Consider the following 12,644-nt stretch of genomic DNA (forward strand, 5'->3'; position numbering starts at 1 on the left):
TAACATTTAGATTTAACATTTAACATTTAGATTTATATTTAGCATGTAGCTGTAACAATTACATGTAACTAGCTAAATGTTGTAAAAAGTGACATCAGAAAATCAACACTACATTTTTAAACAGTGTTTGAAGCTAAATGTGACAACATTTAGGCATGAATTTTGAGCACAAGCTCCTTTACAAACGGCTCCCCATAAAATCCTACTTTTGATTTGACTGCGTTACAGATTTAATTTATACGGTTTGTCTTTAATGTTTTCTGCGGCTGCTGTGTCTGAAGCTGGTTCAGTTTGTTTGTTTGTTTGTTTGTTTGTTTGTAAGGACTGCTGAGGCATTTCCCTATAAATCTGTGGTTTGCAAGGATGGGTTCAAGACTGAAATGAATCATTGCCACAAAAATCTCTTTTTTATTGGCGGCTGAATTTAAATTTAGGAAATCCGCTTTGATGATCCACAAGAAAAAGACTCAGCATTCTGCTTATCATCTTTTTTTTTACTTCTGATTTGCAAGACAGCCTTGACTTTTTAGCTCGACCAAAATTTGATTTACCTGTAGGTACAAAGGATTTTTTAAAAACAGACTAATAAAGTGATCATTCAGGTTTTAAAGTTCCTGTAAACCACATATCAGCTGATTTGATCCATCAGAAAAGGCTTTCTGAACCCAGTAAAATTTAACTTTATGGAGAAAGTGGTGATGCAGAAACAAATTTTAATAAACTTTATTCATAGTTAACTGATAAATATTTATCCTAACCACTGAATATAGTAGAACATTCATTGCAGCATAAAGAAACTAAAGAATTAACTTGTGATGAGTTGTGTTAAAGCTGCAGAAACGAGCTGTTCCAGTGGTTTTATGTTCCAAACTGTGCTTGTACTGACACATTCTCCTTCTCCTCCTCTGTAGCACCGTCACTTCATGTAAGCTGAGGTTCATCTCGGACAACGCTTTCCAGAACAACCTCAAGCTGCAGTACGTGTAAGTGTTTCTGTCGATAAGAGAGGGGTTGTCTTCCCCACGTGTTGTGTGGGTCAGCCTATTTGTCGCTGTCAGTCAGACCTCAGCCAGCTCGTTAATATTAAACGAAGTGACCGCAACATTTTTCAAAACCAGATGGGAAACATCCTCAAACCTAGAATACTTCTCAGATCATCTAAGAAACTAAAACAGCAAGCTACTTTACTAAACTCATTTTTTTTACACTTTATAAGTCCTTTTTCTGTAAGCGGAAGGTCTTGAGGTCCATTCATCCACTGTTGGGTTGTGAAGATCCAGAAGGGAAACCCAACCTTTCCTCTCCACAGCAACTCTCTCCACATCCTTCTGGAGGATTAATAAATAATGGTGAATAAATATTCCTTGTATGGTGATAAAACCAGAAGCCTGGCAGCTGATGGGAAAGATTTACGAAATCCTGCTTCTCAGATAATCTGTTGGTGTTTAGATGATTCTGAGTGAAAAATAAAATCTTCCAAAACTTGCTGGATAAATAAAAAAGACTGTAAATTAGAACTCAAGACTTTTATTTTGTAGATCCTAAACTGAAAAGTTATTTAGGTTCCTTAAATGTACGTTTTCTGGACACAATAGTTTGTCTGCACAATAAGTATTTTTCTTTTACCATTTCAAATCTGGAATATTTAATATGAGGACTTAAAGACATTATCTCAGTTTTTTAAAGGTGTATTATAATTGATTAACAGAAAACTAATTAAGAAACAATCAATAGATAACCAGTATTTAATTAAAATCCCAAAGATAATTTATTCTGCATTCACTGAGGAAAAACAGTCAAAAAATACTACAATTAATACTACAATCTAACTGAAACATATCTCCTAATTTCTTCAGTCCTCATGCTTCTGAACCTTCCGCTCCACGTTAAATAATAAGCGTCTCAAATGAAACCATCAGAACTGCCTGCCTGTGAGCAGCTGAGCCTTATCGCCACCATCTTGTCCTCTTCGTTTTCCTGAGCGTGTGCAACATGTCCAGTGTTGTTTATCTGAAAGACAAGCAGGGCTGGAGGAGCAGAGATTATGGTGGGGAAGGGGTGGGGGGCTGAGGAGCTCAAGAAATTGGAGAAGACGTCCACCAGTCACCTTTTACTCGCTCACTTTGGCGGATTATCGACAACTGATGCATAATAAATACACTCCACTAAGGGTCCATTATCACTTAATCAATATCTCACTGTGGATGGAGAGGGGGCCGGCTGGGCTTGGAGGGGGGAGTATAGGGATTTTTATTTGACAGCTGTATGTCTGAGATAAAGAAGGAGAGACAGTAAAAGATGAGCACAGAATCTCCTCCCGCTCTGATCTCCACACAAAAACAAAGCTTCAGCTGCGTTTTATAGAAAAGTTGTCTGGAAGAGATTGAGCCCCCCCCCCCCCGTGGACTCGAGGAGGAATCGAGCTGGTAATGGATAAGCCCCAATGGCTAACCCTTCTGACATGAACTTTTGGGAGCAAGGAAAACAAATAATTGAACCCTTGGCCCTGTCACAGTGATTATGTATTAGTTTCCATACGCACACTCCCCAGTGTGGCTTTCTGTCATCTTCTGAGGGAGGTTTATTTACAGCCTCTCCAGGTCTGAGCATCATTTGAGCTCTACAGTGATGATATTTAAGTGGCCTGAGAGGATTGACTAAAGAATATGTGGTGTTATGTCACAGTATTAATATGAGGCCCAGATATTCACAATAATAAATATCATCAGCATTTATGTTCTTTGAGATTAAAAACAAAAAAAAATAAACTGTAGCATCGTGTGAGGCTGTACTTAAAGTCACATTCTCATTATAAAATCATTTATTCTTTATAAAGCCTGTATCTCTCTGGGCTGCAACTGTTTGAGCATTCACAAGAGAGTTTCCAAAATGTCCCAAAACGTTCATGAAGGTCCTCAGTTTCACAGAAAGTTTAAACATGGTGAAAAGATTTGTTTCATTTTTAAAATACTCAGTCACCACAGCAGTCTCAAACCCTTCTCGATTTAGTTTTTGTAATTCTAAAGCACTAGAACTATATTTTTACCGTGAATTTGTGAAAACGTGTCGTTCAGTGTAATTTCAAGTTAAAATTTGTGTATTTTCTTGCAGTTTTGTCGCAGCCCAGTGAGATATTAGCTTTACTTTTCACTGGATTTCATGAAACAGCATCAACTGAACTTCTGGCTGAAATTGTTTTTTTAATTTTTTTATTTTTAATTACAGTGCTGCAATAGCAAACATTTCCCCAGAATTCCTTCTGCTGTTGCCCTAAAATCTGTAATTAAAATGAATTTTTATATTTGATTCTAAGTAATGGGCCGACACAAAATACTCTAAATTAATGACATTCAAAATATAAATAATAAGTGTCAGCATGTAAGAAGCAAGAGACATCATGAAGACCAAGGAACTCTGATGTGTTGAGCACTTCAGATCAGGGTTGAGGGATAAAAACACTCTCATAGTACTGTTTGATGTGTAATTTCTTTCATTAGACACCTTTTAAGGTTTTCCTACCACAACAAACCTTCTAATAAGGGGGTCATCCATCAAAACTCACAAATGGGGTAAGGAGGGCGTTAATCAGAGAAGCAACAAAGATGTCAACGATAGTCCTCGTGGAGCTGAGCAGCTCTGCAGAGACAGGAGGATCTGTCCATAAGATCGCTGTTGAAGGTGCTGTGGTCAAATTAGACAAAAATGGATCATTTTATCCATCAAGGACGCCACGTCTGAGGCAAATTTATCATCTCTCACCATGCTGAGAACACCATTCCCACAGTTAGGCATGGTGGTGGCAGCATCATGGTTTTCTGGTCAGAGTTCAATGAAATTCTTAAGGATTTCAGCAGATATGAGACAAACATTAAAAATTCATTGGAGTCAGTGGAGTTCATCCTCTATTGATGTTATTTTTTATGACATTTTTCTAAGCTGTTGTTAAGATTTCAGTCTAAACAAAAAAGTGAGAAAAGCTGTTCATCAAGCAGGACTCACCCCAAAACAGTTTTTGTTGAACTAAATATTAACATTTCTCTTTATTTTCTAAGTTTCTAAGTTGTTTTCTGCAGCTGATCAGCAGTCTTCAGCCATGAACTGTTTGTGGCTGAAGACTAATTACCTAATGTACTGAACACCGAACGGAGGTGTGCTGCGGCTGTTTGTGAATGTGACTCCGGGTCGGTGTGAAATACTTGCCAGAGTAATTGATCAGAGCCAATCTGGATACATTAAGGTTTTCCGCTGAGTGTAATTCAAAGCAGGTACACATTGTTCTGGGAGTGAGCAATCAACTCACAGCTTGACTCGACTGCAGAGCGGCACCGCAGTTCAACAATGAAAATAAAACATTTACCTGGATTTTTTTCTGTTTTCAAAATGCTAATTGTTTCATTTTATTTGCGTGTATTTTTTTTTTTTTAAGTATTTGATTTTCTTCTCAAGGTGAGCAGGTGGCAAAAACTAAAACAAAGTTTGTCAGAACAACTCAAAATGTTCTTTCTTGACTTGTTTTGAACGACTCAGTTATGGATTTTACAGCATGTAAGAAAATGTTAAAGTCATGATGTTGTTTCGTTTTGTTTCACAGGAACCTGGCATCAAATCTTCTGGAGCACATCAGCTGGAGAGTTTTTCATTTCTTACCTCTGCTAAACCTGTGAGTCTTCCTTCTGTTCTGCAAAAACTGAAAGGCCCCAGATTCAGTTCATCTTAAAAATCAGATGTGAATTTGGTTAGAAACTTCTAAAATCTACCCTGATGAGGAAATGCTGAGCTAGACCAGAAATCCAGCTATTAATGGTGGACTTCTGCTTCTTTGTAATAATTTATAATATTTTAAAACAATCTAAACTCAATTATTCCAAATGTATTGACATGTAGAGACTTAAATTGCAAAGGAAAACAAGCTGACTTGCAGGATGAAGATGTAGGAGTGTAGCAAGTTTCCTGCGTCTGAAGCCCTGACAGGAAATGCAAAGCAAGCAAACTTCATGATTTGATTTTCTGAATAAAACACAAAGAAAGCGATCAAACAAAACTACAGTCCATGTTGGATCTGGGTTTACCTTTTTGCTTTTAGCTCTGATTGTTTTGTTGCTCAAGTGTTGAAGTAAAAATATTGTAGCTTCTCTGTACAGATGCAGATTACCAAATATTCGTGCCATCATAAGTCAAGATGTATTTATGTTATGCAATTTATGTAGCATTCTTGATATAACTGTAATTGACCAACATTACTATATATATATATATATTACAGTTTTGTCTCTTTTAAGCTTTACTTCTGTACTGCAGTAAAAAAGACCAGTTTTTGCTAAACTTGTTTTTCTGCACTTTAATCATAATTTTGGTTGAAATTTAAAACAACTTAATTTCTCTGATCCATTGAGAGAACTCCTTTCAGCACATATAACTGCAGACATCCAATAGTTATCGTGTCGAGACTCAAATTGCAAACACTGAGGCAGAAAAGCTGAGTGAAAATAGTCAAACTTCTATAATAATAATAGTAATATAAACAGGCTGTTGAGGCAGCAAAACCAAAGTCTGAAAAAGAAGATCTAACAGAAGACACAAGCAGCAGGCAACGTGAACTTAAACAAAAAACATGGCGGCTTTGAGATGAATCCACAATGAGGCAAAGAGCTCAACGAGTATAAATACAGAGAGGAACGATTACTGAGTGAGAACAGGTGAGGAGAATGAGCTTACAGAGAGCAGGTGTGGATGGTAAACTGAGGGAAACTATGACTAACGACACTGAGGAGAAACGGCTAAACATCAAGGAAAGAAAACCAAGGAAAACTGTGACTAAACTAACAACAGAAACAGACTAAACTTAAAAAAGGATCATGATGGATAATTCTTTAAATCTGTCCAAAAAAGTATTATTAAACATGTTTAAAGTTTGACACTATAAAAGGTGATTTTGAAGGATGCTTTTAAAGGATTTGTATTTTCGTTTCAACAGAATAATTTAATTGTTTTTCGTTATTTTCAGGGTTTTAAAGGACAACCCTCTTGTCTGCTCGTGTGACCTTTTCTGGATGCAGAAGTGGGAAAAAGATTATCGTGGCGACCTGCACAGCCAAATGCTGCTTTGTCTGTCAGACGATGGGGAAATATCCCTCAGCTCCTTGGTGATAGATAACTGCAGTGAGTTTGAGTTTCATTCTGACCATTTTTAGTTGTTTTTCTCTCTGCTGCCTAATTCCAACACAGTGGAAACAGATTTATATTCAAAGTTCCAAACATTTTTCTGGTGAAAGGAAACTTTTTTTCTACTCACAAAATAAACAAACTTGCTAAACAATCACACAGGGGAGAAAAATTATTTTGTCAGAAAATATTCTCTGGTTATGGTTTTATAAAACAGATAGAAGAATAAAAGCTTGGCTCTGGTTTATTGTCCCAACCTGAGCTCGTCCTGTCTCCTGACTGCTCCCAGGTCTGCCTGAGGTCAATGTTTTGGTCTCCCAGTACAAGACTGAAGAAGGAGGCAACCTTACATTTGAGTGTCAGGTGACAGGGAAGCCTATGCCCAATGTCAGATGGCAGACGGATGAACTCGCCTCCCAATTTACTGTCCAGGTGAGAATTATCACTATATATGTTTGTGATGGGTGGCACAGTGGAGCAGTGGTCAGAGGTGTTGCTTACTGGCAAGAAGGTTGCAGGATCGCTTCCCGACCTGGAGCCTTTCTGGGTGGAGTTTACATGTTCTCCCTGTGCTCACCTGGGTTTACTCTGGGTACTCGTTTCCTCCCACAGAATAAAAACATGCATGTGTGAGTGTGAATGGTTGTTTGTCTCTATGTGTCCCTGTGATGGACTTGCAACATGTCCAGGGTGTCCCCCGCCTCTCACACAGTGATGGAGACGGGGACCAGCTCCCTGCGACCCGGAAAGGAGCAGCGGGTAAAGAATATGGGTGGATGGATGTTTGCCAGGGCCAAGCACAGCACAGAATCTGTCCTTTTTGTCTGTTTCATCCTTTTTTCTACAATTTTAACTGAGATCTTCAGTCTTCTGTCTGAGCTGATGATGCATTCTCTCTCTGTGTGTCTGTCTGCTGCAGAAGGAGGTCTCAGGCTCCACATTAAATCTGCTCCTTCACCTCACTGACGTTTCCTATAAGGACAACCTGCACAACCTGACTTGTGAGGCCGAGAACCAAGCTGGGCCCAAGGAGGGAATGGTGCAATTGGACATTGAGTGTAAGTGCCTGCAAAATACAAAAAGAGGGGAAAAAAAACACACTCCTGAAAGCTCACAAGCTCAATACGAGTCGCCGGCCTTAATGGAGGTGAGGGCGAGAGCACACTGGGACCATTTTGTAGCGCAGGCAGGGTGGACGGCTGGAGAAAAGAAAAATGCACTGCACTGATTTCTTCTAAATGCCCCTTCTACAAATACAGGTACGCACCCACCATGCTTCTAATGGAGCTCTCTGTCATCTGCCACTCAGACTGGCGACTGGTGAGAAGAGTTAAAATAATATGAGTGAAGTGCTGCAGGTATGGTTTGTCGTTTAATGCAGGGATACAATGAGAGGACAAAGGAAGGTGAACTTACCTCATCTTGCTCTTAAAGAACTCCACCACCTTATCTATTCTGCACTTTTAAATTACAGTTGAGGCTTGACTCTGGAGGTTTGCTGCTGTTCTTTTTTTTTCTGCTTTCAGATGCATTAGTGTATTTGAACAGCACTGAGGCATGACAGCACCCAGTAGTCCCACAGAAGACCGTCAGATGCATTAGTGATACATTACTGAGAATACTACCCAAACAATATCCTATATCACCAGCTCCCCCCCAAAAAAAGGATGAAAAAAGGGGCGCCGATCAGTTGAGGCCAAATGCACGAGCATCAGGGGACAAATAATGAACATCAGGAAAATGGGCGGATAACTCGTGCTCAGATCTGATTTAGGCCCGTGCTAATGGACTTTTCCCTCCTCCTCCGGAAAACCGCTTCATCCACAGTGATTGGCAGACTGTAAATGCGCTGGTGCAGCTAATCTATCAACATCAGCCCCCCTGGTGGGCGGACACTCGTTAACCGCTGGCCCTTTAATTACTTCTAATTACCTCCCAGAACAGTGGGTGTTTACTGCTGAGTTGCTCCCGGTGCCATTGATTCGCACGGCACATGTGGCTTCCTTTTTGTAAAACACCTTTTTGTCCATCATGCAACTTCACTCATAAACCTCAAATTTTCCAAAGTAAAGTCAGTATTTGTCACCAGGAAAGTTCACAGTTTAGAATAAAAGCAGGAAATAAACAATGTTCTTGGCTGCATTTTGGCCAGAAACCATTTCAGAATGGTCATTGTCTAATTTTAAAATGAGCTCTGACAAGCGGCAGGCTCATTAAACATAATTCTCACCTCCCTTTTATCCCCTGCCGTGTAAGATTGGTAGAGGTAGCTAATGGACGATTAGTTAAATGTGATAAATAGCACTAATTTCCACTCAGTGCAACGGAGCGCAGAGGAAACGGGAGCTGAATGCTTCAGTATCCCCCTTAGCGCAGCACTTTCTGGGGGCGAGGTCGCAGGTTAAGAGCAGCACAATGACCCCGAGCGGCGTGAGGGGGTCTCTGCACTTCAGAGTTGTGTTCGATCTAAATGAGGCCATTTCCTGTAAGCTCACGTTCAGGAAAGAGCTTCCAGGTAGTTTTTGTGGTCGAACAGCACGACGAGGACCAGGATTCATTATTCATGACAGGTCAGCGCAGGTTTGCAGCACAGATGGAGAACATTGATTCATGGAAACTCACAGAGGAACCTTCAGTGTCCGACTTTATTATACATGACAAAACTGTGCATTCAGCAGAAATTAAAGCATGTAAGTTTGAGCATATTGACAGGTGCTTGATTTATTGGCAGTGTCTTTTTTCTTTACATCTATAAAAAGAAAATACATAAATGATGCAAAAATAGACTTTAAAAAACATGCAAAAAAAGATGTTTTCCAGCTTTTGTTGTGCTGTTGCTTTATCCAGTTTATTATTTTTCTTTCTCTTGTTCAGATTTATTTATGTTTGTTTGTTTGTTTTTGTCAATTTTTGTTCTGATTATTTTGTTTCTTGTTTTGGTTTCTTGCTTTGTATTCTTGTTGTATTTGATTTTAATTTGTTATTTCTCTTAGTCACGGGAAAATATTCACCCAGCAGTCTTTTTCTGAGCATATCTTTCTTTTTTTTTACCTGTTTTTAAAAATTCATGGATTTAAAAAAGAGACCGCAGGAGAATCTTGTGAGGATTTAGGAACAGCTTGAAAATGAGAACCTAAAAATACAGTTCTTCAAAACAAATACATTTACAAAACTAAAAATATTAAAATATTCTGTTTTTTTTCTGTTGAATTAATAGGTGTGATGTATTTAATGGCACTCATTGCAAAGTCTGAAATCAAACATAAAACAGGTTATCCGATCGAATGGTGCAGTTTGAAAGAGTTTACTCCAGTTTTTCAGATATATTGAATGCAATTCTAAAATGCAGACCCGCACTCAATGTAAACAAACTCAATTTTGTGTCTCCAACAATCGCAGCCCTTTGAGATGCTTCTTCTATCCCTCACAGTAACAAAATGTTGCAAGAAGTGACCATGAGGACTACAATAAAACTTCAGTTAGATAATATAAGAGTATTTGTGTCCATCTAATAATCCACGTTACAGAAACACATCTACCAGCTTTAAAAAGTACTTTAACTTTAGTATTTTACAGCCTTTTTTTAAAGCCTTTTTGTAGATTTTGGCCTCACAGTTGCTCATCTTTGATTTATATTACTCCTCCGCCTCTCTCCACAGTTTCAGCCAGGATCATCTTCCTGAGAGACGCTGAGCCACAGCACCACTGGTGTTTCCCCTTCGCAGTGGATGGAAACCCTGAACCCAACATCACCTGGCTGTACAACGGCGCTGTCATCAAAGAAACCTATTACACGTACATGCAGTTCATCCCAGACTCGAACGACGGCTCAGTCAAGCACGGCTGCCTCTTCCTGAACAAGCCGACCCACATCAACAACGGCAACTATTCTATCATCGTGGAGAACAAACTCGGATGGGACAAGGCCACAGCCGTTGGGATGTTTATGGAAAACCCCTTTCAGGACAATCCTGAAGGGCTGATTCCAGGTCAGCTCCTGAAATTGTTTCTGGCTCGAAATGTTTTTCCACCCAGAAGGCAGATATGTGATGGATGGATGGAACTGATTATTGTCAGGATCTGAGTTTGGAGGGATGTTGAGTCACTTCTATATGAGCTGTTTATATTCTGGAAGTGATTCAACCTTCTCACATACTGAGTCGCTTTATTACCCATAAATCAGCTGGCAAGCATAAAACTAAAAACTACCAACTGATACCGGTTTAGTATGTCGCACCTTTCTCTGATATATTGTCAAAAACAGTCAATTATAAATAAGTTCTTTCAGTCTAATTTGTGGGATTATTTTGTAAGTGACGTTGTCAAAATAAGAGTTGATTTTTTGTTCTTATTTGTTTCTAATTCGGTAACTTTTTGGACACAAATAGTTACTGAATTAGAAACACACATGGCTCAAACATTAAAAATACCATCTCATTCTCAAGTTTTGACAGTTTAACCAAGAAAAATTACTCTTGAAATATATGGATAAAAAGCTAAAAGTTAGAGACGGAAAAGCTGAACATTTCTTGGAAAAAAAAAAAGCTTGTCGTTTTATCTCTACAGGAATAAGTTTTACGTTAAAACAAGTTTAAATAAACTAGAAATATGTGATTAATTGGTTTGCCTTTTTGAGTAGTTATTTTACTTTATTGTCTGGTGCTGGCAGTTATTTTGTAAAGTGTAATAACATCTTTTATTTTGGAGGGGTGCGGAAGTCATTTTTATTGTGTAACATATTTACAGTAAAACCCAGGCAGCTGTAATAGCAGTGAAAGGTTCTGAATATCACTTTTTCTGTGATTTGAGTTCATAAATATCTTTGTGCTTTTGCTCCCTTCATGCTAGTCCCTGATTGGGAACCAAGTAAGTGCTTGACTGACTTTATGGCTCTGAATTTCTTTTTTTTCATGTCTCATTACCACTAAATTAACTTTTGTGCACTGATTGTTTTCTCCCTTCAGGCACGACTGAAAAATCCAACATGGACATCACGGAGAAGCTGAATAGTCGAGTGTTTGTGGTACGTTTTCTTCATGTCATCATCTCCAGCAGAAAAACGGATATTTATTACTGATTATTAACGATTCCGGCTCAGAGTATTTGCTGTTAAAATCTGGACAATCAAACAAGAACTTTTTGGAGATTATCTTCAAAACAGTTCTTATTTTTCCCACAACTACTTTTCATAAATGCAATAAAGTTAGTAACAATTTTTTTGGTCTTATGAAAGCACTTTAATGTTTAAATTAACATTTACCATGAAACAGTATGTTTGCATTTGAAAGCACTTTTTAGCTTTTCTTTGTAATTTGGAGAAATAAATCTATTGTGATCTCAAACTTCTGTTCTGACACAAAGAAAACTTGTTTTTGCTTAAAAAAACTTTGTCAAACTTTTAAACAATGTAGAAATAAATAATACTAAATATATAAAACTTAAAAATATATTCTTTAAATAAAAATAGTGATTTAGCCTCTTTGAACAAAGCAGATTTTTATTCAGTAGGGACACTAGAAGCAGGTTATTGTCGCTCATTAACTTTGTTTTGTTCTTTTTCAGTAATATTAATGGGTTGCATTTGCTTTATTATGAAGAAACAAGTTCTTTGTGTTTATTATCATTAACAAAATAAAAAAAGAAGGAGAAATATATTTAAAGTTGCTGATTTGATACAATACTTGGCATCACATTGGATCAATGTTTGTGTTGCTAATGAAGGTTTTTGTTTTTTTTTTAATTTATTTGCAGGTATCCGTGGCTGTGGGCCTCGCAGTGTTTGCCAGCACTTTCCTTCTCATTCTGATTTTGGTTATTAACAAGTGTGGCCAGCAGTCCAAGTTTGGTATTCACCGTAAGTTTTCACTCCTTCATAAAACTCTGTCCCTGAAACTTAGAAGGAAAATGACTCTGAACACTTGATTATCAGTCCGAATGTTGGATAACGGATCACAAAGCCACCAGAATTTTGCACGGTACACTATTAGCCCATCAGATACAAATAAAGATGTTGTTTCTGGCTCTGTTGCCTTGATCTTTGAGTTGTATATTCTAAAGTTTGGAAAATAAAGGCATGTGACACATGAGGGTTTTTTTTGTCCCAGCCAATCAGACTGTTTCATACAAATTTGAAAAAAGACGTAACAGTAAATTCTGCCAGAATATTGTTTCAAATTACGGTTATGATTATGGTTCTGTTAGTTTTTCAGGAAGTCAAGTGCAGCAGAAATGGATTTGGGTTCTAAGTGTGCTGTAAGTTTACACACTGCCAGCTGGATGGACAGACGGATGGATGGACGAACAGCTGCATGTGTTATTGCTCCATGTGGATCTGCTGTTTATTGTTGGACAAAGTGCTTTAATTACTGCAGCACAGAGTCGCAGCGTGAGGGCCATTACAGAGGGTGGAGGGATGGATGGGTGGATGGGTGGATGGATGGATGGATGGATGGACGGACAGACAGATGGACGGATGGATGGAC

The 12,644-nt window shown here is 38.3% G+C and overlaps 1 protein-coding gene across 1 annotated transcript in view; it reads left to right on the top strand.

The window, feature by feature from the left end:
• Positions 1–12,644, top strand: part of ntrk1 (neurotrophic tyrosine kinase, receptor, type 1) — a 36,690-nt gene that overhangs the window by 7,208 nt on the left and 16,838 nt on the right. Inside the window, exons 3-11 of the mRNA XM_017433319.2 lie at positions 912–983; positions 4,592–4,660; positions 6,005–6,159; positions 6,452–6,594; positions 7,082–7,220; positions 9,822–10,151; positions 11,011–11,028; positions 11,127–11,185; positions 11,914–12,016. Of these exons, the coding sequence (XP_017288808.1) occupies positions 912–983; positions 4,592–4,660; positions 6,005–6,159; positions 6,452–6,594; positions 7,082–7,220; positions 9,822–10,151; positions 11,011–11,028; positions 11,127–11,185; positions 11,914–12,016 (1,088 nt within the window). The remainder of the gene's footprint in view (positions 1–911; positions 984–4,591; positions 4,661–6,004; positions 6,160–6,451; positions 6,595–7,081; positions 7,221–9,821; positions 10,152–11,010; positions 11,029–11,126; positions 11,186–11,913; positions 12,017–12,644) is intronic.

This window comes from Kryptolebias marmoratus, linkage group LG16 (assembly GCF_001649575.2).
Source record: "Kryptolebias marmoratus isolate JLee-2015 linkage group LG16, ASM164957v2, whole genome shotgun sequence".
NCBI lineage: Eukaryota > Metazoa > Chordata > Actinopteri > Cyprinodontiformes > Rivulidae > Kryptolebias > Kryptolebias marmoratus.